This window comes from Peromyscus maniculatus, chromosome 16 (assembly GCF_049852395.1).
Source record: "Peromyscus maniculatus bairdii isolate BWxNUB_F1_BW_parent chromosome 16, HU_Pman_BW_mat_3.1, whole genome shotgun sequence".
NCBI classification, from domain to species: Eukaryota; Metazoa; Chordata; class Mammalia; order Rodentia; family Cricetidae; genus Peromyscus; species Peromyscus maniculatus.
In genome coordinates, this window is record NC_134867.1 from 36,278,987 (window position 1) to 36,306,635 (window position 27,649).

The 27,649-nt window shown below is 42.4% G+C and overlaps 1 protein-coding gene across 1 annotated transcript; it reads right to left on the reverse strand.

Moving 5' to 3' along the window:
* Positions 1 to 15,657: 15,657 nt before the first annotated feature.
* LOC102903835 (vascular non-inflammatory molecule 3) lies at positions 15,658 to 27,201 on the reverse strand. Its single transcript, XM_006986680.4, is given in 8 exon segments — positions 15,658 to 15,909; positions 15,912 to 15,951; positions 17,564 to 17,737; positions 18,959 to 19,329; positions 20,488 to 20,779; positions 22,611 to 22,803; positions 26,645 to 26,775; positions 26,887 to 27,201. Coding segments are annotated over 8 exon segments (1,530 nt in total). The 5' UTR covers positions 27,100 to 27,201; the 3' UTR covers positions 15,658 to 15,793.
* Positions 27,202 to 27,649: the final 448 nt, after the last annotated feature.

A 27,649-nucleotide genomic window follows, 5' to 3' on the forward strand; every position in this document is an offset into this window, starting at 1 on the left:
GTGACCACTTGACTTTCAGTCACACAGTTAAGTGCCAGTTCAGTCAGACTAGTGTTGGCCTCCTGTGGGGTTTCCCTGGCTAAGTGGGTAGGGACCTATATAGTTTGCAAGGAGAGAAGAAAAATGGCAAGTACCTGCTATAGCCCTGACCGCTCCTTCTGAGAGGTCCTGAGAGTCAGCAGCAGGTGGAAAACAGTACAAGCATTGCAAGTAGTTGTTACGTAACAGTTTGTGAATGGGCACTCTGAGGTAAAAGTTGCAACCAGAATGAGTTACCGAAGAGTCCTTCTGAGACCCACTAACGTTCAAAATATTTACTTTTTTTTTTTTTTAAAGCAGGTGTCACCATGTAGCAAGCTTTGGCTGGCCTGGAACTCAGGGAGATCCACCTGCCTCTACCTCCCAAGTGCTGTGATCAAAGGTGTGCACCACCACACCTGACTCAAAATATTTTAAAAAGAATCTCCCACTGAGGTGTCTGTTCAAAATGTATGACGGTTTGCAAGGATCTCACCACAAGAGAAAGAAAAAAAAAACTGATTCATCAGGAACGCCTTGAGAATTAGGTCACAGAACAGTCTTTAGCCCTCTGAATTGGAGAGAAAGGCAAAGGAAACAAGAGCTTTTAGGAGCAGAGCCTGATGCTGGAGCCAACCCTTCAGGAACAACACTGCCTGTGGTGGGTGAATAGACAAAAGTGTGGTGCAGATCCTCTTGAGAGAGAAAATTCTGCAGGGAGTGAAGGGGTCTCATCCTTTTGTCAGGGTGAGTTCTGTCTCCAGGAGCCCTACCAAGTTTTCACAACAAAGCTCTATCCCCTAGAGCTTCCTGCCATAAGGAGCTGAGAAGAGGAGTGTGCTGTGAGCTCATCTTCCAAAAGGCCCAGAACCTTCCATTTTTATTCTCCTTAATAAAACATCAAGTGCAGTGGTGCACACTTTTAATCCCAACACTTGGGAGGCAGAGGCAGGTGGATCTCTGAGTTCCAGGCCAGCCTGGTCTACAGAGTGAGTTCCACAGCAGCCAGGGCTACATAGAGAGACCCTATCTCCAAAACAAAACAAAAACCTTCAAGGTTTCACTAGATCCTAATCCACCTGGAGAAGGGCAAACAACTCCAGTTCCTGTAACCTTGGACAGGAGGAAGCACTAGTCCCTGCCTCCTCTCCCTGGTTCTTGTCTCAGGGAGCCACAGAAGGAAAATGAATGGGGCCTCTTAGAAAGCCAAGCGCAGATTGAGCAGAGACTTTGTGAAAGGTTGAGGCTGCACCAAAGAACAAGGGAATGCTTCCCACAGCCCTGTGTGTCCCAGTGTATCAATCTGACATTCCTGGCCTATAAACATAACCAGACGTCAAAGGCAACACTAAAGCTCTTGAGTGTTATGAGCCAGACCTGGATTTGAGATCTGCCAGCAGCTTCTATTCAGCTCCTCTGCTGGGTTTTCAGATCCCCAGTATCTGTGATATCCCAGCGATCAGGTCTCCCACAGCCTGCTAAACTGCTTCACACACATAGCCCGTCTGCTCACAGAGACCGTCTCTAGCAAAAAAGCTAAAAATGCGGAGCCCTGGTAGAAACCTCCAGGCTTCACCAGACTGACCCTACAAGGATGAAATACATTTCTTCTTCTTCTTCTTCTTCTTCTTCTTCTTCTTCTTCTTCTTCTTCTTCTTCTTCTTCTTCTTCTTCTTCTTCTTCTTCTTCTTCTTCTTCCTCTCCTCCTCCTCCTCCTCCTTCTCCTCCTCCTCCTTCTCCTCCTCCTCCTTCTCCTTCTTCCCCTTCCCCTTCCTCTTCTTCTTCCTCTTCTTCTTCTCCTCCTCCTTCTGTACAATGGTGTTTTGCCTGCGTATATATGTGTTTGAGGGTGTCAGGTACTGGAGTTACAGACAGTTGTGAGCTCCCATGTGGGTGCTGGGAATTGTAATGGGTCCCCTGGAAGAACAGCCAGGGCTCTTAACCATTGACCCATCTCTCCAGCCCCAGCACATTACTTCTTGAAGAGAAAATGGACATCACTCCTTAGAATGCAGACAAGATCCCATTAGGCTAGGAGTGGCACCCCACACCAACCATCCAGGTACTTGATAGGCAGGAGGTTCACAAGTTTGAGAACAACCTAAACTACATGGTAATGGATTTAACTCCATTTAAAAAGAAAGGAAGGAAGGGAGAAAGAGGGGGCGGGTCTGGTCTTTGCTGAGAGAACAGTGATGACATTAACTCAGACAGCAGGTCCCAAAGGATCTCGGAAACTATTCCTAACCATGTAAGCAAACAGAACCATAAACTAGGGAAGAGAAATAGAGAACAAGAACTGAGTGGGGTTAACACTGCCACCTGCACTCTGAACCTGCAGAGCAACGTGTACAGGTGTGTGCACGTTTGTGATGAAAGACTAGAGATAGGCCTCTGTGTCCCTGCTCAGCATATATAGATGCTAGTCATAACTTCAAAGCAATTCTCTGATTAACTGCAGTGTGGTCCATAAAGTTGTTTGTAGTGTAAGAATAGACTTTTGACTTTTATAATGGTGCTGGGGACCAGACCCAGAGCTTCATGAAGGCTGTGTAAGTGGTCCACCGTTGCACTTCAATTTTCAGGGTTGCCGCTAAGAGTTATACGTTCTTGTCAAAGGACAAAATGACAGTTTGTTTTAAGATCTTTGTTGATTTTATTTTCAGTTCTGGAATCAACCAATGCTTCATCCCATGAAAATTAGCTTCTAATGGACTGAGCAAGAACACCTGCAGGAGCTGAGGCTAGGAAGCTAATAAAGACGGGGTGGGTGGTGTTTCTTTTTTTGTCCTGTTTTGTTTTTTCCATTTTTTGCAAGACAAGTTTCCTCTGTGTAACCCTGGCTGTCCTGGAACTTACTCTGCAGACCAGGCTAGCCTCTAACTCAGAGATCTGCCTGCCTTTCCCTCCCTAGTGCTGGGATTAAAGGTGTGAGCCACCAGGCCTAGCTTTAATAAAGATGATTTAACACAGATTTAAGCATGAGGATTAAGAGAGAAAGGCGCTCAGAAGAAAGCAACATATCCTAAAGAATGGGTGAGAGTCTTGGGCAAAATCCTGTTTATCTAAACAGGAAGAGACTGCTGGCAGCTGGAACGGAACAGAAAGCTAGTCTTTCCAAGTCGCTTTCCTCATCAGGTGTGGGCAGGCATACAGAAGTATGGGGGAGAAAGGGCTTGGCTAGCATCAGATTGTTCCAGATGACTTCTTGGAGTAAGAGTTAAAACAGAGGATTAGTCACTGCCAAGAATGCTAGCAGAAGCTGGCCTATTGGGTCTTTGTGGTGTCACCTTAATAATCCCGATTTCTCAGGGGATAAAATAAGCAATATGGTTTTGGCTTGGTTGGTGTGGAAGATTTTACTCAGATTTTTAGTCTACTTTTGTTGGAGTCCAGAGCAGGACCTAAGTCCAAAACAGTAACGCCCTACATTTTTCATTTAACAGCTTGAATTAGTTCTCACAAGGAAAAAAAAAGATCTTCTAACTAGTAAGTTATACTCTGCAATACCAGAAATATGTGATGAAGCCAGGAATGGTTTTGTTCTCCACAGAGTCTGGATGAGAGAGACACAACTGTGTAAGCAGAATCACGCAAGGCTCATCATTTGCGTATAAACTGAGGACATGACTGCTCCATGGTATGGTTAAGCGGGAGGTTTTTATTGTAGAGATGAGGAAAGGAACAGCCAGAGCATCTGGAATGGTCCAGAGCAAAGAAAGAAACAAGTAGACTGAACCAGTCCTGGCAAAGCTCATCATTTGTAAGTCATGGTAAATAAAGTGAAAAGCATGACTGTAGTTTGTGTGTTGGGGCGGGGTGGGGGTGTAGAGGTAAAAGAAAATTAAAAGCATGGGTATTAAAGAAAAAGGGCAAGGTGGTTTCGAGGAGATTCCAGTTCATTGTTTTGTCTTTATGAGTAAGAGCTGAGAAATGAGGGAAAACGTAGCAGTGCACACACCTTTAACCCCAGCACGTGGGAGGCAGAGGCAGACTGATTTCTGTGAGTTCAAGGCCAGGCTGGTCTGTGTGATAAGTTCTATTTAGCTAGGGCTATATAGTGCAAAGTGAGACTCTTTTTCTAAAATAACCAAGCAAACACAAGAGCTGAGAAGCGATAGTGAGATCTGGGTTTGGAGCCCTCTTTAACAAAAAGCTGGCAGAAGTCTACCTACATTATTGTGTATGTAACAAGGTGCAGGATATTGAGGATGCTGAGGTCACCATGACAGCCTCCAGACAGCTGTCTAGGGAGCCAAAGAAGAAGTATAGACGGAACTCGCATGAGACCAGAAGAAAGGAAAATGATCAGCCCGGCGATGGTGGCGCATGCCTTTAATCCCAGCACTCGGGAGGCAGAGCCAGGTGGATCTCTGTGAGTTCATGGGCAGCCGGGACTACCAAGTGAGTGCCAGGAAAAGGCGCAAAGCTACACAGAGAAACCCTGTCTCGAAAAACCAAAAACAAAAAAAAAAAAAAAAAAAAAAAAGGAAAATGATTCACAAGGACAAAGGAATTCAAGCCTTGGTTTCCTGTCATCTTTGGAACTGAGGGTCATATAGCTCCTGCAGAAAGAACCTAAGCAAGACAGGACCAGGGAGTCCAAAAGCATTTTCTAGTGCCCAGATTGTTGCTGACTTCCTGGTACTAAAGTAGGTTATAGTGGGTAGAAAGAAGCACCCAAGAAAGTCTAGAAATGCAGTGTCACTTTTTGTGGGATAAGAGGTGTCTCTGAACTCAGTGACCCTCAACTGTCATTGCACAACCCAAATAACTGACCTGCTCTCAGGTGAGCAAAGACCCATAACTCTTCCCAAAGTTAATCAATGACCAACCTGAATATGGACTCCCAGGACCAGGAAAAATGGGCTAAAGGTTTTTAGGGGAAAGGTAAGGTGGCCCTCAGGAAGTTCTGGGCAAGCACAGGCCACAATAAATCCCTGAGTACTACAAGGCAGTTGAATGAGGACTGGTTAAATTTAGACTACAGTAGATTCAGGAAATGAAAGGATTCTGAAGGAGATCGTTTGTTTATTGTTTCATTTCAAGTATCTAGTTTATAGACTACAATAACAAGACAATGGAACCATTTGCATGGCCACAAGGCATTCATAGTTACTTGATTCATGCCCTTGTTCTTTAATATCAATTACTTTTTGTATATACAAAACTCACCCTGTATATTTATAAATGATGGATGTTAGGATTCGTGATCATGAGGGAAGGAAGGATGAGTAATAAATCAAAAAGGATGTATGGAAGAAAGAGAAAGGGAAAGGGAAGGAGATTAATTAATAATAGTGGCTCACACAATTATGGCAACTGAGAAGGATGCTATCTAAAACCTGGAGAGGATGAAGGCCAAAGGCATTGTTTGAGGGCCTAACAACTGGAATGCTCATCCTGTTGATTTAAATCCGGATCTGAAGACCTGAGCAGCAGACAGTAGAAGATCTTGTGTCCCAGCTCACAGAAGTGGAAAGTCCTTGTTTTCAATACCTCTGCCTTTTGGTTCTATCCAGGCATTCCAGAGGCTGGGTGACATCTGCTCATATGGTGATTTTACTGTGCCTGTGACCAGGTGTATTTGCGTTCACTATTTGAGGCTATAGTCCATCAAACCTGGAAGGCAAGGTGATGGAACCAGCCCCTGTCAGAGGTCATGAGGCCACTTGTTGACATTTCATCAGACAGGAAAGCATGGATTGTTCAGGCTAGAAGTGGGGTGGGGCTATAACCTTCAAGGCTCACCCATTTCCAGTCCCCTACCCCTGTGACCCACTCAGCCATGTCCTATCTCCTAATGGTGACACACCCACCCAAAACATTACCATCTTCTGAGAACTGAGTTAAAACACGTAAGTTGAGGTGCAGTGCATTTTACACCCAAACCGTAGCATCTACCTACAGTGGGGAGAACCATTTCCTTAACTCAGCCTACCAATTCTTTTGTTGGTGTTGTATTTGAGACAAAGTCTTATGTAGCCCAGGCTAGCCTTACTCTACGTAGCCAAGAATGTCCTTGAGCTCTTTATCCTCTTGCCTCTACCTCCTAGTGCTAGAATTTGATATTATACCAAATGTCAGCCCGCTGATTCTGTTGTGCTTTTTCTTTTGTTTTATTGTTCAGATCAACACACATAGTTTCATAATGGCATCTTTATGTGCATGTGGCATTACACTTTGTCCTCAGTCATTCCCCTCCCCTTTCCCTCTTACCTACTTCAAGCTGATTCATTTCCCAGTTGGTCCCCCATTCTACCTTTCTTTTACATGTCATCAATTTTTATAATCCCCACCTTCCTGAAGATCTCTCCCCCGTTTCATGATTTCTTTTATAGTTTGTGACTACACACAAACACAGAAATACTTTTTAATTTAGGACATGCATATGAAAGAAAATGTGGCATTTGTCTTTCTGAGGCTGCCTAATTTTGATTAAGATATGATTTCCAGATCCATCTATTTTTCTACAAATGCCATAATTTCATTTTTCTTTATGGCTGCATAAAATCCCATTGTATTATGTAGCACATTTTTTTATCTATTTGTTTGTTGATGACATCTAGGCTGGTTCCATTGTCTGGATGTCATGAATAGAACAGTTACAAAGATGAATCTCTGTGATATGAGTACTTAGGCACATACTCAAAGGTAATGTAGTTGGGTCTTGGCTTAACTCAACTGGTTGGTTGTCCAACAAGCCCCAGCAACCCGTTGCCTCCCCAGCAGGATTAAAAACCTCGACCACTATTCCTTCAAAATATTTTTAGTCTGTACTTCCCGGATGGATGAAGATGTTCAATAAACTTTCAAGTATGTATTGTCTACCCGTGTTTTCTTCTTTTGAGAACAGTCTGTTCAGTTCATAAGCCCATTTATTGATTAGATAATTTGGAGGGTTTTGGTGTTTAATTTTTGTAATTCTTTTTATATCCTTGATATTTATTCCCTGTCAAATGCAAAGATTTTTCTCTCCTTTCTTTTGTAAGTTGTTTTATTCACCCTAGTGATTGTTTCCTTTGTGATGTAGAATAGAAGTCTTATAATTTCCGGATGGTCCCATTTGTCCATTATTAGGATAGTTTCTTGTGCTATTATTGGAGTCTAATTGAGGACATTCTTGTTTATTCATTTATTAATACAGCTATACTAGCTGGCCAGTGAACCTCTGGGATCTGTCTGTCTCTGCCCATCCCTCCACCCCCAAAGCACTAAGCATTGCCATGCCTGGCCTTTACATTCACATTGGGAATCTGAGGTAAGGTCCTTGTGCTTTCACAGCATTTTGCCCATTGAGCATCTCTCTCTAACCCCGTTACTTATTTTGGTGTATTGATTTTGTATCCCACTACTTTGCTGGAAGTATTTATCAGGTCTATGAGTTTTCTGGTGAGTCCTTATGCTTGTTTATGTAGAGGGCCATTCCATCTGCAATTAGGCATAATTTTATTTCTTCCTTAGCTATTTGTATCCTTTTTATTTCTTTCTCTGCTATTATTGATCCAGATAAGACTTGAGCGCTATATTGAATAATAATTAGAGAAGGGGCACTTGTCTTGTTCCAGATTTTAGAAGAAATTCTGTTTTATTCCCATTTAGTATAATGATGGCTATGAGTTTGTCATAAACAGCCTTTATTGTGTTCAGATGTATTCTTTCTATCCCTAGTTTCTTTAAGATTTTTACCATGAATTGAAGTTGAACTTTGTCAAAGGCCTTTTTTCTCTGATTGACAGATGATTGTGTGATTTCTGTTGTTAAGTATATTTATATACTGGATTACACTTCTGTGACCATTCATATGAATTGAACCAACATCATTTCCCTGAATGAGATCAACTTGGTCATTATAATATGAGTTTCTTGATGTGTTCTCAAATTCAATTTCTAAGAATTTTAATTGAGAACATTTATGTGTTCATCAGAGAAAATGGTCCATAGTTTTCTTTCCTATTATGTCTTTATTTGGTTTTAGTATCAAGTATCACAGGTCAGGCCCCACAGAATGAGTCTTTCTATTTCTACACCTTGAGAAGCATTGGCAGGGAATCCATCTGGACCTGGGCTTTTCTTTGTTGTGAAATGTCTTATTACTGCATCAACCTCATTGATTGTGATGCATCTGCTTAGCTTCTTTATATCTCTTTGTTTACTTTAATAATTTTTTCATATATATCTAGAAAATTATACACTTAATCTATATTTCCCAGCACTTCAAAATATTTTTTTAAGTACCTCCTGGTGATTCTCTATATTTCACTGGACTCTGTAGTAATCTCTCCTTTTTCATCTCTCACAGGATGAATTTGGATCTTCTCTCTGTTTCCTTTGGTTAGTTTGGCCAGGGATTGATTAATTTTATTCTCGCAAAGAATGCAGTCTTTGGCCAACTTTACGTATTTGTAGTGATTTGAATAGGACTGGCTCCCATATCGAATGCTTGGCCCAGAGGGCGTGGCGCTATTAGGAGGTGTGGCCTGTTGGAGTACTGAGACTTTGCTGGAGACAGTATGTCATTGGGGGTGGGCTTAGAGGTCTCAGATGCTTAAGCCACGCCCACCGTGGCAATCTCTTCCTGCTGCCTGCAGATCCAGAGATAGAACTCTCAGCTCCTTCTCCAGCACCATGTCTGCCTTCACACCACCATGCTCCCCACCATGATGATAATGGACTAAATCTCTAAACTATAAGCTAACCCCAGTTAAATGTTTTCCTTTATAAAGAGTTGCCATGGTCATGGTGTCTCTTCACAGCAATAGAAACCCTAATTAAGAAAATATTGCTCCTTAAGTCTTTATTTCATTCATTTTTGAGCCCATCTTTACTATTTCTTGCCATCTTCTACTTTAAGGTTTAGATTGCTCTTTTTTTTTTCCTAGCCCTTAGTGCAGTAATATTTATATGAGATTTTTGAGACTGTTTATTTTGAGACAAGGATTCTCTGTATCGCTCTGGTTGTCCTGGAACTTGCTCTGTAGACCAGGCAGGCCTCAAACTCATAGAGATCTGCCTGGCTTTGTCTCTGGAGTGCTGGGCTTAAAGGTGTGCACCACCACCACCACCACCACCACCACCTGATGTGACTGTTTTAATGTCCATAGCTATAACATCTCCTCTTCACACTGCTTACCTGTACTCCAACAGTTCTAGTAGGTTGTGCTTTCATTTAATTCCTGCTTGAGTCTCAGAACTTTTAAATTTCCTCCCTGATACGTTCAGTGGCCACTCCAGAGTTTATTGTTCATGGGCTGGAGAGTTGGCTCAGCAGTTAAGAACACTTACTGCTCTTGCAGAGGATCCAGGTTCAGTTCCCAGCACCCACATGATGGCTTACAGCCACCCCTTAACTCTAGTTCCAAGTGTCTGAGGCCTTCGAAGGCACCAGGCATGCACAGGGCACACATACACGCATGCAAGAAAAACATTCAAGCATGTTAAAACTTTTAAAAATCTTTTGTAAAGGTCTATTGTTCACTTTCTATGTACTAGTGTAGTTTCTATTGTTTTAGTAGTAATTTCTAGTTCTACTGCACTGTGATCTGGTAAGATACAAGAGACTATTTCAATTCCTTTGTATCTGGTAAGACTTGAATTGTCCCTTCGAATGTGCTCCTTTTTTAGAGAAGGCTCCATGGGTCTGTATCTGTTAGAAGAAATAGCCTATAACCAACAGTCTGTGTATATTCTGTAATATTCCGTAACTATCTGTTAAGTCTCCACGATATGCAGTGTACTTTAGTTCTAAGGAGTCTTTGCACATCTATCTAGAGTTGGGAATAAGATATTAAAATAACCCACTATTATTGTATGTAGATCCATCTGACATTTCATGTTCATTGGTGTTTATTTTATGAAAATTGGTACTTCGGATTTACAATTATTACAACCCTTTATGTACATGCAGTGGCTTTCCTAATCTCTTCTAAGTAGTTTTGACTTTCTGTCTGCTTAGTCAGACCCCATAAGAGCCATGCCAGCTTGTTTTCAATTTCTGTTCACTTGATAGATTGCTTTCTGTCCTTTGACTCTTAGTCCATGGGTGTCCTCTACATGGAGACAACAAGACGTTGATTATAATATTTTTTTTCTTAAAATGATTCTCCTATTTTTTTACTGTTAGAGAATTCCATGCATTTATATAATGCATTTTGACCAAATCCACCCCCTCATCCCCTCTCCTCCAATTTGCCCTTTATCTTTCCCATCCCCTTCCCTCCTGATTTCATGTGCTTTGTCCACTTAGTGTCGTCTATATGTACAAGGGAGTAGAACCATCAACTGGAGCATGGGTCGTCTCTTCAGGATCACACCCCTTTAAAAAATGGACTCTTGCTCTGCCAGCTGCCATCAATTTCTCAGTTAGGGGTAGGTTTCACTGAAGTAAGGACTGCCCTACTTCAATGCTGGAACTTTGGTTGGTCTGATCTTGCACAGGTCACAGACACAGCTATGTAGGTTTTGCACAAGTATGTAGAGGCAGCTGCTATGTATTCAAGTGTGTGATGGCCCTGCCATGTCCCGCAAATGCTGTGTTGCTTCAGATGTCCACTACTTTGGCTCTTGCCGTCTTTCCTCCTGATATCGTATGATGATCCCTGAGCCTTGGTGGTGAGGATTATAGATGTGATATTGTATGATGATCCCTGAGCCTTGGTGGTGAGGATTATAGATGTGATATTGTATGATGATCCCTGAGCCTTGGTAGTGAGGATTATAGATGTCTCATTTAGAGCTGAGAGCTCCAAATTTCCTTTCCCTCTACACATTGGCCAGTTGTGGATCTCTGTATTAATTTTCATCTACTGCAAAAAGAAATGGCTTGTCTCCTCCTTGGTGTGCTGAAACATTTAAAAGGTTATTATAGAGAGATAATTACTAACTCTTGTAATTTTGTTGGCTGTTTGTTGTTTCCTTTCCCCCATTAATGCCCTAGGTTTGTTGGTTTAGTGTGTTGAACGTGGTCGATTTTCCCCTAGGTTTATTTTTCTTCATCTACTGTTCTGGAATGTATTCCTTCCATGCTTTCGCTGCTAAGTGAGACTTAGTTATTCTTCCTGTGATCGGTATTCCTTTTAGTGGTTTATAGTTCTTGTTTGCTGATCACAATCTGCCTTAGTTTGTGCTCATTATGAAAGTCCTTTCTATCAATTTTAGGATACATTTGCTGGATATTGGTTAGCAGTTATTTACTTTCAGAAATTGAAATACATGAGCCCATGCTTTTCTGGCTTTAAGAGTTACTAATGAAAGATCCTATGTTATTCTGACATTTCAGCCTTGAAAGTGAGTTGGAGTATTTCTCTCTTACAGTTTCTAACAGTTTTCTGTTGCCTTGACATGTCATAGAAATGTTCTTCTCTAGCCACTTCTATTTGGGATCCTAAATGTTTCTTGTATCTGAATGTCTTAGATTAAGGAAATTTCTGCCATAATTTATTAACTAGATTCTCTATGCCTTTAGTGGTGGTATCTCTCAGCTCTTCCTATTCATGAATTTGTGTGTATGTGTGTGCATACATGCATATGGTATGTATGTATGTATGTATGTATGTATGTATGTATGTACACAGTGCTTGCAGAGGCAGGGGAGCAGAGTCTAATGTTCTTCTTTATCACTCTCTGCCTTATTCCTGTGAGGCAGGGTCTCTCCCTGAACTTGAAGTTCCAGATTTTAGGCTAGACTAATAGGCAAGCCCCTAAATTCCTCTGGTCTGAAGCCTCCACCATGCTTGCAGGAGCACACAAAACCACATCCACCTTATGTGGACTTCAGTTTGAAGTTCCAGAACCCAGGCTGTCTTAGTTAAGGTTACTATTGCTGTGAAGAGACACCATAACTACAATAACTCTTATAAAGAAAACATTTAATTGAGGGGCTTACAGTTTCAGAGGTTCCGTCCATTATCATCTTGGCCAGGAACATGATGGCATGCAGGCAGACATGGTGCTGGAGAGGTAGCTGAGCATCTATAACTTGCAGGCAACAGGAAGTTGACTGAGACACTGAGCAGTATCCTGAGCACAGGAAACCTCAAACCCTGCCCCTACAGTTTCACACTTCCTCCAACAGGCCATACCCCCTTCAACAATGCCCGTACCTCCTAATAGTGCCACTCCCTATGAGATTATGGGGGACAATTACTTGCACCACACAGGTGAAAGCCAAAGATGATCACATGTACTTCGGTAGCCCCAGCCTTGTAGAAAGAAGAGACAAGGATCTCTGGGGCTTGCGGACCGCTGGCCTGGCTTCCGAATCAATGAGAAACCAGTTGTTGGGATTCTGCCACCACTCCAGCTGCAGGACTGCACATGCGCAGTTCAGGAGCTAAGCAAAGGGTCTTGCATCTTGTGTCATCAGTGCATGCTGGTGATTATGTGCACGCAGCACAGTCATGCAATCAGCACGTGTGGCTTAGCTCCATAAGCCCACCTGCGGGAACCCTTAAAAAGCCGGATACAGACCCCTTTCTTTTCTTCTCTGTTCTCTCGTCTCCCCCACTATCTCTTCTCTGTCTCTCTGTGTGTCTCTGTGTGTGTGTCTGTCTCTCTATCTCTCTGTCTGTCTCTCTGTCTGTCTTTCTGTCTCTCTCTCTCTCTCTCTCTCTCTCTCTCTCTCTCTCTCTCTCTGCACATGTGTCTCCCCCAGGCCTGGTTCTTTTGTCCGCCCCCCCCCCAAATAAAGCTCTGATACTGAGTTTTGTTGTGGCTCATGACCTTTCCGCGCAGTAACCAGTGCCGCTTATCATTCTTAACATTGATAAGGTTAATAAGATGGAGAGTGACAGAGCAGGACACCCATTGTCATTCTCTGGCTTCTCCATGTGTACCCATACCATGCACATAGCCCTTCGTGTGTGTGTGTGTGTGTGTGTGTGTGTGTGTGTGTGTGTGTGTGTAAAGACAGAAAGAGAAAGAGGGGGGATTTATTAGAATAGCTTACAGGCTGTGGTGCAGCTAGTCCAACAAAGACTGTCTACCAACAGAAGTTTCAAGAATCCAGTAGTTGTTCAGTCCATGAGGCTGGATGTTTCAGTTGGTCTTCAGTATAGGCTGGAATCCCAAAGAGTTAGGCTTTAATGACAATGAAGGAATAGACTTGCTAGCCAGAGTGGGAGCAAGGAGGCAAAGAGAGAAAGCTTCCTTCTTCCACATCCTTTATATAGGCTTCCCACAGAAGGTGTGGTCCAGACTAAGGGTGGATCTTCTCACTTCAAAAGATCTGAATTAAAGGTGGATTTTTCCCACCTCAAAGATCCAGACTAGAAGTGGGTCTTCTCTCTTCAAATGATTTAATTAAGAAAAATGAAAATCCTTCACAGGTATAACCAGTCAGTTGTGTTTTAGTTAATTCTAGATGTAATCAATTTAACAGCCAAGAATAGTCATCATTAGTGCCTTCTTTGTTTATTTCTTGAGACGAATCTCACTATGCAGCCTTGTCTGGACTAGAACTTTCTATATAGACCAGGTTAACCTCAAACTCAGAGATCTACCCACCTCTACCTTGATAGTGCTGGGGTTAAAGTTATACACCACTGTGGTGGTTTGAATGAAAATGATGGCCTCTATAGACTCATAGGGAGTGGCACTATTAGGAGGTGTCACATTGTTGGAGTAGGTGTGGCATTGTTGGAGGAAGTGTGTAACTGGGGTGGGCTTTGAAGTCTCAGAAGTTCAAGCCAGGCCTAGGGGCTCACTGTCTCTTCTTCCTGCTGCCTGCGGGTCCAGATATCCAGATGTAGAACTCTCAGCTACTCTGCAGCACCGTGTCTGCCTGCAGGCCACCGTGCTTCCCGCTGTGATGACAATGGACTAAACCTCTGAACTGTAAGCCAGCCCCAATGAATATTTTCCTTTATAAGAGTTGCCATGGTCATGGTCTCTCTTCACAGCAATAGAAATCCTAAGACAGCCACCATGCCCAGCTATGAGAGTCTCTTTTTCAGAAACCAATAAAATAAAACCGAGATAATATTAAATGTAGAGAAAGGAGACAGAAGGGGACACACACACACACACACACACACACACACACACACACACACACACACACACAAAGATAGCTAAAGCTGAGGCAAAGAAAATATATTGCCCAATAATGGAAAAACACATAGACAAAATTAGATGTTTGTATGAAGGAAAATAACAAAAACATAGAACATTTTAAAAATCGGCAATGCAGTAGAAATCCTGGTGGCCATGTAGAGAGTAAAAATGAAACACATGAGAAGATGAGGTGCTGATGCAGCTTCGTCATCTGTGGAAAGTTGGAGATGCCAGTCACAGGCACAGAGGCGGGCTCCACTGAACACGTGGATTCTTGTTTTCCCTTTGGTTTACGCGGCTGCAGGGTCTGTATGGAGCCGATGTCTCATGTCTGCTAGGATCCTCTGCCTGGCAGCTGCTTTACTTCTTTGTGTATCAGGGGCCTCTGCTGGCCACATTTGGTTTTGCAGTCTATGGAGTAAGAAGACTGTCCTAGCCTCCAGAGCAGAGCCCCCGCCCCCAGAATGATTGTTTTATTTAGGGGCGCCTCCCAAGGATGCTGGGAGAGCGGGAAGCAACTGTAGCACTACCATCAGTTCAGGCAGAAATCTGCCTTCGTACTTACAAGGCCTTCTGAGTGCTAACGAACCAGGTGGAAGGACAGAGCTGTGAGTATAATGCATGCGCTTGGAACTTCACCATCCTTGGCCTCTGAAGTAGTAAGTCACTGACAGCTTCAGAATTTGATCCATCTGCCAACCTCGGGCTCAGACCATCAATCTCCAGGTTTATTCTCAGCTGGTAAGATCTATTCCTAGACACCAAAGGTGGCGTTCTCAGGCATTTTGAACCCTAAACCAGCTTCACAGAGCTTGTAGCCTTTGGTCCATTAGTGTGTGTCCCTCCTGTTCTCCATGCCTGCTTGCCTGGGCCTTTCCTCACCCAGGGTCAGCCCACCAATTGTAATCTATCAGAAATACCCGCATCACATACTCAGAAGTGTTTAATCAGCCAACTGAGCATCCATGTCTAAATGAGTTAATACATGAAATTAACCTTCACCTGATGGAATCATTGTTTGGATTCAGCAGAGCAGGTTCCTGCGAAAGAAGCCCGGCTCTCCCTTAAATACACATTCTACATTACATATTTGCATATATCTGGACATATTCATGAAAGCTGGATGCCACTCCAACTAACAACACATTTATGCTATCCCAAGTATGTGCACCCCCTACCTATGGTAGCCTGTTTTCATTTGCTAACAGCACAGTATTGTATATTGGGTACATTATAAAGAAAACAGATTGACATTGGCTCACAGTTCTAGTTCAAAGACAAGGGCCCTCATCTGGTAATACTCTTTTTAGCAACAGAGTCTCAAAGTGGTGCAAGACATCACAAGATACGAAACAGTGCTGCTGTGTGCTACACCCCGGCCCCCCACACACACACCTTCACATTTATAAAGCCACAATATTCAACCATGGGTCTCCACCCTAGTTATTTAGATAATCCTCATCTTTTCCCTAAAAGCTCACTTCTAAAAACCGAGGCTGAATGAAGTGGCCCACTCCCTTAATACTTCACAATAGAAATTAAATTTGATAGTGCATTTTGGAGGGAACGAACCATATCCAGGCCATAGCATACCAACTGCTTTTTATTTTATTGTTTTGTTTCTTCATTTCGTTTGCCCTTTCAACAGCTTACATTGTATCTTCTAATCAAATACTACAGATGCTTGCTCCCTCTTTCATTCATGACCCCTCTCTTTGCCAAGCTAATCCTGACAGCCCCCAGTGAAGGGGTTCCTTTGTAACTTCCCAGGTCCCTGCCCTAAGCGTGGAGGGTCCTTCTCAAACATTCTTCCATATAGGGCCATCACTAAGACAGGCAAGGGACTCCACCTCGGCTTCTGAGACGTCCATCTCTTGAAACCTGAGGAAAGATAGCAAAGGATTATCTCCAATACAAAGCTCGGTTTCCACCAACATCTCCTTCTAGAAACATCCTTCCAAAAGCAGCAATGGGTGGTATAAAGCACACACGATTTGGTTGCAGAAGACTCACCTTTCTGACTTTAGTCTAATTATAGAGGGATGGGGTGAAAATGTAGCAAATAATCTCCTTTAAAACTCATGAACCACTACACAACTATTGTAAGCATGATAACAATTTCTCAGCTCCCATGAAGTAAGCTCCATATGCAGTATTCCCACCTGTACTGAGCACTGAACTCAGGGTATTGTAGATGCTAGACAAAGCCTCTACCCGTGATCTATATTCCAACCTCTTTAAAACATACTATTACTTTTTCACCTTACTTATTGGTTTTGTGTGTGAGTGTTTGACCAGCATGCACGTCTGCTCACTACGTGCATGTGGATATTAAGAATCAAACCCAGGTTCTCTGCAAAAGCAACAAGTGCTCGAAACCACTAAGCCATGTTTCCAGCTTAATTTTTATATTATGGATACAAATGTTTTTGCCTGCACATACGTATTTACACCGTATGCATGCAATGTCTGAGAAGGTCGGCAGAGGGCATCAGAGTCCCTAGAAAAGGAGTTACTGACAGCGTTGTAACTGGTCATGTGCATGCTGGGAGTCAATCTTGATTCTCTCGAAGACTAGAAAATGCTCTTAACAGCCAAGCCATCCCTTCAGCCAGCTCGTGTGTGTGTGTGTGTGTGTGTGTGTGTGTGTGTGTGTGTGTGTGTGTGTGTGTGTGTGTTTACATATATATAGCTCTGTGTGTATATATATATATGTATGTATGAGATAGGGTCTCTCTCTGTGTAGTCCTGACTGTCCTGAACCTAGCTGTGCCTACCAGGTTGGCCTCAAACTCACAGTGATCCACCTGCCTCTGCCTCCAAAGCACTGGAATTAAATTTTTAAATTTTTATTTTGAGACTAGATCTCACAAAATTATCCATTCAGACTGGCCTTTGACTCACTTTGTAGCCTCTGCAGGCCTTGAACTTCTGTCCATTTTACCTCAGTCTCCTAAGTAGTTTAGAACACAGGCTGCTCCACCAGGCCCAGCTTTGTGCTATTTAAGGAACTATACTTAACTTGAATCTTCTACGTTATACAAACGGTTACTAGCAATCTGTATTCTAATTTTAATTCCCTCATGACTTCGCATTTTTACAGAACAATGCACCCCAACTTGTCTATTACAGGATAAATACAGTCTGCAACTACAGCTTGCTCTGTTTCACAGTATCTCTCATAGACTGCAGAGGGCAATAGTTCAGTACTGCCCTCCCTCCCTCTCTTCCTCTCTTCCTTCCTTCCTTTCTTTTTCTTTTTCTTTTTGTTTTGTTTTTTGAGACAGGGTCTTTCTGTGTAGCCCTGGCTGTCCTAGAACTCACTCTGTAGACCAGGCTGGCCCCTAACTCACAAAGGTTGTTCTGCCTCTGCCTCCTGAGTGCTGGAACCAAAGGCGTGAACCACCACTGCCCAGCCCTTTATCTCAAAGATCACGATTATGTTCCTCTACTTCATCCACTCAAAAAATGTGTCCACTTGGAGGCTTCCTACTTCATAATATTCTTCCAGGGCAAGCTGACTCCCACTTAGGACAAGCTGAGGGAAAACGTAGTTCGTCCCAAAGGTGCCACTGAGAGAGAATTCTTCAAACTTGGTGAAAGCTGAACCCACAGGCTCCCCACAAGTTCTCAAGTTTGTGGTTTGACACTTCAGCAATGTGCATATCTGTGTAAAAGGGGGGAAGGAAAAAATAGTCATAATTCAGTTTCAAAGAATAGAGTTTCCATTTAAACTGTCACAGCTTGTTAAATCTTATGTCAAATTTAGCGGGACAAGATTATTACTCTTTTGTTTGTTTGTTTGTTTGGTTGGTTGGTTGGTTGGTTGGATTTTTTTTTGTTTTTGTTTTTCAAGACAGGGTTTCTCTGTGTAGCCATGGCTGTCCTGGAACTCACCCTGCCGACCAGGCTAGCTTCAAACTCAGAGATTTACCTGCCTCTGCCTCCCAAGTGATGGAATTAAAGATGTTTGCCACCACCACCCTGCAATTATTACACTTTTAATAAAGGCAAATGTGATTGAATTTTAAAGGTCAGTGCTCTGGATAATTCTAATTTGGATTATTATCTAAGTCATTTGTTTTGGTTAAATTTTTCTTTTAACTCAGTCATGCAGCCAGATGCTACACTGGGTCACAAATTAATTTAGACCCCAGCTGAAGATAGTTTGCAAAACATTTCTCTAAAGTTAACAAGAGGATGCATAGACATTGCAGCCTTTTAAACCTGAACTTGCCTGCAGAGAACTCCTCAATCTGCCTTATGCTTTTCACCTTGTAGCCAAGAAAAAGAATTTGTTCTGGAAAAAAAAAAAATGGAACAAATTAAATGTTCGGTGGCTGCAAATAAATCTGGTAAGTGTGACATTACATATTTACATATGTCTGGATACAAACTAACTGAATTTAATTCAGTTTTGAAGGAAAAACTATGATACCTGTGCTGATTATTTTATATTTAATTATTTGTGAACTTGATACAGCTAAGGTCATCTGGAAAGAGGAACTTCCATTGAGGAATTGCCTGTGGGGCAAGTCTGAGGGGACATTTTCTCCATTAATGATTATTTACGAGGAAGGGTCCAGCCCACTATGGGTGGTGCCACCCCTGGGTGGGGGCTCTTGAGTTGTATGAGAAAACAGGCTGGGCCAGCCCACAGGGAACAAGCCAGTAAGCAACATTCCTCCATGGTCTCTGTTTTAGTTCCTGCCTTGAGTTCCTGCCCTGACTTGCCTCAGTGATGGACTTGGTGATCTCCACAGTAAGCCAATTAAGTCCTTTCCCCTTTAAGTTACTTTTATTCATGGTCTTAACCACAGTAATAAAAACCAACAACTTAGAATAAAACATAGTCATCAGGTCATCCTAACACATTCAAGCATTCTACCTGTAAGTAATATTGGCCTTCCACTGTGTGCAGTCCATCAAAGGCACCCAGGACATAGGCCTCATCCATCCGATTCTCTGACATCTTGTAAGTCAGGTAACAGCACAGGTCCTTTTGGCAAACTGTGGCATTTCCGGTGCTTCCAGAAAGCTTGGTGAAGCTGAATTCATCAAAATAAAGCATCCCTGGGAAGTCTGCCTGCTCTGATGAGAATGGCGTGATACTTCTGGCATAAGCACTCCAGTCAACTTCTGCAGGGGGCGTGGACCGGCAGGGCCGAGACTTCAATTCTGATAACAGTAGCTGGCCGCTGTCTGTCTCCATGTCATAGTGGTACACGCCGACAGCCTCTGGGCTGTAGATCCCACTCCCTGTGGCCAACACAGAGAAACACAAGTATTGCTTCCAAACTTTTGATGGCGACAAAGAGAACATTCCCGTGAGAAATTAAACATAATGTTATTAAAGCACAATGCATTTTTAGAAGACGTTATCGGAAATTCAGTCTGACTCTGCTTTCTGCATAAGGTACTGAAATGATCATTTAAAGATTTTACTTTTTAAATCTTTTAAAAATTGTTTCTCCACCGGGCGGTGGTGGCACACACCTTTATTCCCAGCACTGGGGAGGCAGAGACAGGTGAATGTCTGAGTTCAAGGCCAGCCTAGTCTAGAGAGTGAGATCCAGGACAGGCACCAAAACTACACAGAGAAACCCTGTCTCGAAAAAACAACAACAACAACAAAAAAATGTTTCTTCTTTAAACCACTTTAACAAGAAAATCAAAAATTCCCTGAAACATGAATAATTCCAACTCTCTGGTGACCTAATTAATGGATTTGATTTGAAATTTACCATAATTTGCCGTAGTGAAAACCAGTCAAGAGGGAGTCAAGTATTACTCTTAGTGAGGGTACTACCAAGAGTAAACTCTAAAACCAATTTAGCTTAGTTATTCTGTCATTTCAAGATTTACTTCAGTACTACTAATAGGTGGTTGGCTGGGACTTACCTTAGGTCTAGCATTGACCTGTTTGTTTGTTTTTTCTTTTAGTAACTCTGGTTGTGAGCCTAACCTTCATTGACTGAGCCATCTCTGCAGCCACCACCACCCCCTACATGACTTGACCTCCTTATAACTTCAATTTTCCATCTTGAAGATTGAGATAATATTTGCTCCCTTTCCTTGCCATGAAAAAGCTTCTTAAGCAGAAGCCTATGCTACTAGCCAGACATGGCAGTGAATGTTTGTAATCCCAGCCATCGGGAGGCTGAAGCAGAAGGATCATAAACTCAAGGCCTGCCTGGGCTGTATAGCAAGATCCAGTCTCAAAAATAAAACAACTGATTTCCTGTCCTCCGAAAATAAACATATAAATAAATCAAACCTTCAACAGAAATCTATAGTATTATTAATTTTATGGTAGTGAAGTTAGCCGTCAAGGAAAAGTTTGGTTTGAAAACTCAGTGAGGAGTCCTTCCCCAAGACTGTCATTGCCACTTGATGGTTGGATGACTGGCCAGTTACCTGTCATGTGCATTGTGGTGTTGTGGGTGTTTGCAGCGAGCAGGTTGACTCCCATGGCTCTGGCCCAAGCTGAATGGAATGGGACGGCTGAAAGGAGAGGCAGGGTGTTGTACCATGCCGCAGGGTAGAGAACGCTGTCAACTTGAAAGTCCTTCACCGTCACCACAGCGGGATCATAAGAAAAAATGTCAAAGCAAGTGAAGACGCCAAACCTCCCGAAGGGAGTATCAAAGGTCACCAGCTCTGAATCTTTGGGGAAATCAAACTGAATCTCTGGTGCGAAAAGATTGTACTGTCCAAGACAAGCAGAGAAGGGAGAAACTAGTAAAGAACGAGTTTGCCAATAGAGGTGGTCAATACCCACCAAATCTTTTCTTCCATGTGCGTTGGTGTGCGTATGGTTTGCAAAGATTTTCAAACATCGTGCCAATTATACCATCTATCTGTGAGTTTCCACACCATGACATTAATCAAAACACATTATTTTTAAGCATCAGTGAACAAATGAAATCAAATGACATCTAAGATATGATATTTCTACCTTTCAAACTGCAGAATGAAAAATTGTTCACATTATTTTTAATGATTTGGCAGTATCTATGCTTAAGCACGTGCATGTGAGTGTGGGTACCAATGGATCAGAAGAGGGTTTTAGGTCCTCTAGAGCTGAAGTGACAAGCATTTGTGGGTTACCCGAGATGGATGCTGGGGATTGAACTAAGGACCTCTGTAAAAGCGGTGTGTGCTCTTGAGCTGAACCATCTATCTAGCCCACAGACAGGATGACCTCTTGAGTCTCATAATTTTTAAACTGTTTCCACTGTGTTCTTTAAACATGAGCGGCAAGCACTCCCTGTGCGAGGTCTAACATGTGTGAATACAACAAACTTCATCACGTTTACTGTGGCATTTATATCAGTTGAATTTGAATTCATTTGAAGTTGACTTAAAGTTGTTTTCAACTTTGGAGTTGCTAAATCTTGGTACTTACTAAGTTATTAGTAATCTTTTTTTTTTCTGTCTGATTGTTGATTCCAAAATTTAAGTATTGTATTGATGGCAATCATGGGGACGGAGCAGGAATACTGAAGATCACTGAAGTTTCACAGCTCTTCGTTCCCGGTATTTGTCACATCATCATTATCCTTGTCAGGCACCCGAATGTGTCTTCCATTAGTATGGTCTCTCCTGAATCCTGACTAGTTAACTCGAGCTCAGGAGCAGGACGCTTATTCAGCTGAGTCTTCACTCGGTCTGATGCATGCCTTAGTGCAGTCTGGCATCAGCTACCCCACATCCCCGTGTTCCTGAGGCTCTCTTGCTCCTCCACCCACCTCCTTTGTGGTTTTGCATCCTGCATAGAATAGTCAGTGGGTCAGGATGGGCCTGTGACCTAGCTGGCATGAAAGGGTGAGGAGACCGTTGCTGAGTGTGTACATAACATGCAGAAATGCATGTTTCTGTGGACTTTGTTCATAAAGATAAAAATTTTGTGTTGTGCTGTTGTGGCCACGTGGCTTCGAAAATGACAATTATCCTGAGCAAAAGCTGTTAGTAAGACCTAGAGGGGTGGATCATATCTCTGAGAAATGGACTGACTGCTCCTGGAATGAGATCTACCTTTTCTGTGATAAGGATTCTTTTCAGTTATACAAACAAGGACAGTTCCTTTTTGTTAAGAACCAGTTTCTGTTGGAGTTTTTGTTGCATAGCAGTCAAAAAGTTATGTTGAAATAAATAGTAACTTAGTATTAAAGAATAACAAATTACATCCCCCCAAACCCTCTGATACTAACTCAAATAGGAAACAACATTTCTCCTTCTTTCTCAAAAGATATTCAGTCTTTGTGAGTCTATTATCACATCCATTTTGACATTTTACCATATTCTACTTTATGACTAATTCACACAGAGAATCCTTAATTGGTATACAAACAAATGAAATTGTCTCTTCAACTAGAAATGGTAATGATTATGAGATGTTTCTGTACCAGTTACATATCCAATATTAAAATACACACACACACACACACACACACACACACACACACACACACACACACACATCACATCACAGACAACAGAAATAAACTAAGTTTAGCAAAGGCATGGGTAATTCTTACCTTATGGTATCGGGCTTTTAGCCTACCCTCAGAATCAAATACCACATTGGTGTTGTATTGATAACGGCCATCCAGAGGACATTGAGGGTCAGTTGCATTACATGGCTTCTTGTCCCCAATATTTGCCACAACATAGATAGAGTTATCCTTGGCAAGGCAGCTGAGTCTCTCCTGCACTGGTGTGTAGCCAAACCTAATTCAACAAAATATCAAAATGTCAAAGTGATACTATAGTTTGTCATTTCCTATAATGCAACAGCTCTAGGTCAAGAATCAGGAGAAAAGAATTTAAAACTCACACACAGACTGGGGAGATGGTTTAGTCAGTAAATCACTTCCAAGTGTGAGGACCTGAGTTCAGATCCCGGAACCTGTGTAAATGCCAGGCACAGCATCATACACCTGTAATCTTAGCAATAGAAAGATGGGAGACGGAGACAGACTCTTTCTTAGAGGGGGAAGAGAAGCTGTGCACAGGTTTGAAATGCAGCAAAACCCTCTATGAGAAGGGCCTCATCTGTAACCCCAGCTAGAATATTACAAACTTGTGGCTGTAAACTGTGGTTGAAAGCAAAGTACCAAGTGGCAGAAAACAGTTGGTCCTGTGCAGGTGGTCCTCTACAGGGAGCAAATGTAGCACTGTGCAGTGGGGATGTAAACAAAGTTTACATAGACAGTCCATGGGCTTGGCTTGATTTTCTCACCCAACAAATCAGCTTCCTTTCTGTCTTAGAAGGTTCTCATGGAGAAAAGCACACATTATGAAATAGTCTTTGTGTTTATCCTAGAAATAGGAAGGGAATGTGGTGAGGTGACAGAGGGCTTCAAATATTTGAATGTCTCTCATGTGAGGGGTATATGCTGTGAATAAAAATGTACTCAGCAAGACAGATCAGAGGCCAAAGGCATAAGGAGGAGGATTTCACAGACTACCTTTCCTGAATAAATATATTTGTTAGTCATTATAATTTTCAGTATAATGTAGTATGCTGACAAATCTATTAAGGTACCATGGCTTAATGCAAATGGCTGTGATTATATATATGCATTTGTTCATGTGTGTGTGTGTGTGTGTGTGTGTGTGTGTGTGTGTGTGTGTGTAGGTGCACTTGTGGGTGTGGGTGCACATATGTACATGTGTGGAATCAGAAGACCACCCTGGATGCCATTCTGTATCACAAATCTTAAAAGGTCCTACTAATAAAAACAAACCCGGAGCCAGGTATTGGGGTGAACGCTGAAAGATCAGAGAAGCAGAACAAGCCACAGCTAACCTCACCTCGCCAACTTCTCTGCCGATCCTGTTTCCTCAAACTGGAAGCCTCTGAGTCCTCACCCGAATGGATCTCAGCTGAACTGCTGCTCAAAACCTAAAAGTTTAACCGGGCTCTAGTTCCTGGTTCTCCCACCTTATATACCTTTCTGCTTCCTGCCATCACTTCCTGGGATTAGAGGTGAGTGTCACCATGCCTGGCTGTTTGTAGTATGGCTTTGAACTCACAGAGATCCAGATGGATCTCTGCTACCTGAATGCCGGGATTAAGTGTGTGTGTGCCACCATTTTCTGTCCTCTCTATCTAGCAGCTGTTCTGTTCTCTGACCCCAGATAAATTTATTAGGGTGCACAATATATTGGGGAACACAATAACACCACACCATTCCTCAGTCACTTTCCCCCTCCCTGCCCCTTCTCACACAGTGTCTCTCATTGGCCCAGGATTTCACCAAGGAAGAAAACTAGGCTGGCTGGCCAGCAAACTCTAGGGATTTGAATGATTCTGCTTCCCAACTTGCCACTGCCAAAGTTTCAAGTGTGTGTTATTGTTGCCAGTTTTTTAAGTAGGTTCTGGGGATCACACTCAGGCCTTCACACTATCTTGGCAGGCACTTTATGGTCTGAGCCCCAGCCTGAAAATGGCTTTCTTTAATTCCACTTAACCTAATTACTAATTATGCAGCCTTAAGTCTCCTTTCTTCTCATAGTTAATATGCAGATAGTGACGCCTACTGTCATTAGTGAAAGACTGAATACACACAGCACACCAGACACAGCTCTCGGAATCCAGGAAAAGCACAATGCATAGCCAACACCTCTTACAGGTTTCTGTAATTGTGAGCAGACGAGTAGAACAGTGGCAGTGCGCGTGCTTGTGTATGCGTGCTTGTGTGCTCAATTGTGTGTAAGTGCACACATGTGGGAAGGTGCATGTGCGTATGTGTGGGTGTCCAGGTGGATGTCCAAAATTGATGTGGTATGTCTTCCCTCATCATTCTCACAGAATCTTCAGCAAACACAATTTGTCAATCCCTACTAGTGTAACTAGCTAAGGTTTCCTAGGATTCCTCCATCACTGCCTCCCAAGTATTGGATGACAGGTGGACAGGTGGCCCTCCTGTCTGCCTGGATTTCTCATAGGTTCTGGGGATCCAGTTCTCACATTTAATTGGTAAGTGCTTTATCCACTGAGCCATCTCGCCAATAGTTCCATTTTATTATTGTTGTTTTGTTTTGTTTTAAAATAGAGTTTTACTGTGTAGCCCAGGCCGCCTTTAACCTCATGAAGCAGTTCTTCCCACCTCAGTTCCTGAGTGCTGGGATATAGTGCTAGACGCAGCTTGATTTTCCCCATCTTATCTCACAAAACTGAATATCTATCATTGGAATCATTAGTGTTAAAATGAGCCATTTACTATCCCAACTTAGCAGAATTCACGTAAGCCTAACTACCAGATTTATGAGCATCTTCTCCTAGGAGAGTCAGCTCTAGTGGCATTATCCCATGAAGCATACTTCAATATAAGCCTCTAGAATTACAGCAAGTAACAATTGCTTCCTGACCTAGGGAAAACCCTTGACAAGATGACACTGAGTCACTTTGCTTTCTGGACACACAGGCCAGGTAACATTTAAAAACATTTTCCCAAAGGCAGAAGTCTCGGATTGAGGCTTGATTTACGTAGCAAGGCTCAAGTATGGGAACACTGTACTTATTTTCCAGGTGATGTCATGTGGCAAGAATTATTTAAAAAGTTCCTCCTCGTAGGCAATAAATATGAGTCTGAGCAGGTGCATGCAGATATAAAATTAGCAACTGAAAGCACTTTTCAAATTTCTTCACTTAAAGAAATTACCTGTGAACTATGCTACAAGGCAAATAATGACGCCTAAAATAATCTATTTTGTCGTTCTTTTAAAAGCGTTTGTAATTGCACATAACACACACACACACACACACACACACACACACACACACACATTCTCAAGAAAGTTGTGCCTAAACCACAGCTATTAATAAGTGCTAAAGATCTACTCTGACAAGAGTTCAGAGTAGTTCCCTGTCAGTTTCTCCTGTCAAGATGTCATGCGACGTGAGACGTTCAAGGGGAGGCTACAGACTAAGGTTTCACACACACAATTTCATTTGGCGCTCTCCTCTACTCCATAAGGGAAATAGAGATGTGATTTCATTGCTCTTGTTTTATAGGTAAAGAAGGGGACAGAATGACAAGCATTTGTGCTAGGTACCCCGTACCACTCAGCTGGGAGGTAGCAAGATGGGGACTGAGAAAAAGAGCATCCTGTCTGAAGCCCCATGGACTACTGTGAAATCCTGGTGACAGCACAGCTTTAGAAACACAGCCTCATTGATCTTCTCTCCTCATGATAGAACACTATCCTCATGAAGGAGGCAGGTGTTCCTGGGTCAACTGACTGACTTGGACTTGAAAGAACCGGTTCCAGAGACAACATTCTCACTTGGCTGAAACTCAGTTGAACATACTTGTTGGAAGAAGTGTGTTCACATGCTAGATTTTAACAAGAACTGTGGTAAGAAACAAATCAAGCGTGCTTATCTGAAGTCATTCACCAGATGGGAGACACACTGAGTAGTGAACACTATGAAACATTAAAGTCCAACGCCACTGACTGTCTAATCATCCGAAAAATGACAAGTCAAGCTTGGTGAGTTTGCTATTCTACCTCATCAGAACCTCTTTGTTGAAAGACTCATTACCCTTTGGCATGATCTTACCTCTTAGGATCTCTACAGGGAATCCAGTTCACTTCAGGGTCCGGGATATCTTCCAGGTAGGGGTAAATGGTCTCCCTGGTGAAGATCCAACCATAGATTCCATCTTCTGGGGTCACGATGATGTGTGCACCCTGCTCAAAGTAAGTATGAAAAGAAAAAGTTTCTCATAATTTCTAAATACCCATGTTCTTGTCTAGTTGCAAATTTATGTACCATCCCAGACATGAACAAAAGAGTAATACCTGCTCGGCTGCCAGCTTGATTGCTTTCTCCAAAACATCTATGTTCTTGTTCATCAGGAGCAAAGCCTCTTCTGCTGAAACAGGTGTTTCTGTTTTGTTTGGCAATATAACAGCATGCTCATATACAGCAGCAATAAATGTATCCAGTGCACCCACAGCCTGGGCAAAGAGGGCAAAGCTCACAACACATTTAAGAAAATATAATGGAACCATAGCTAAAATTTAGTGATCTTTGAAAAACAAAAGATTCTTCTACCGTATATCAATGGAAAAATATTCAGACTAAAGTCCTGCCTACACCCAGCTACATTTGTCTCCCTATGAATATATTATGCAACACAGCATTGAGAAAAGCAGTTGTGCAAGACTGGAAGCCAGAAGTACATAATTGCATGCATGTGGGTTTCCAGCAACTGTTGACATTGCTCAGAAGCCAACTCACCTCTAAAAGGGATATGACTGAGCCAACCAGATGAGTGCATCCAAAACACACTGGTCAAATTCTTATTTGGTGTATTTTAAGATGAAACATATTTTACTAGTACAACAATATTTCCAATATTAGAGTCAATATTGGGGTGTTCTAGAAGACAGCTATCACATCAACAATTACTGGAGGGTTTATATTCATGGCTGCAACAGTGAAAAAAACAGTATAAGAAAAGCTCCAGACTTTTTTGCTAGACTTACTTTATTTTACTTGTGTAGGTGTTTTGTCTCTATGTGTGTATTGTACCATGTCCGTGACCGGAGCCCAGGAAGT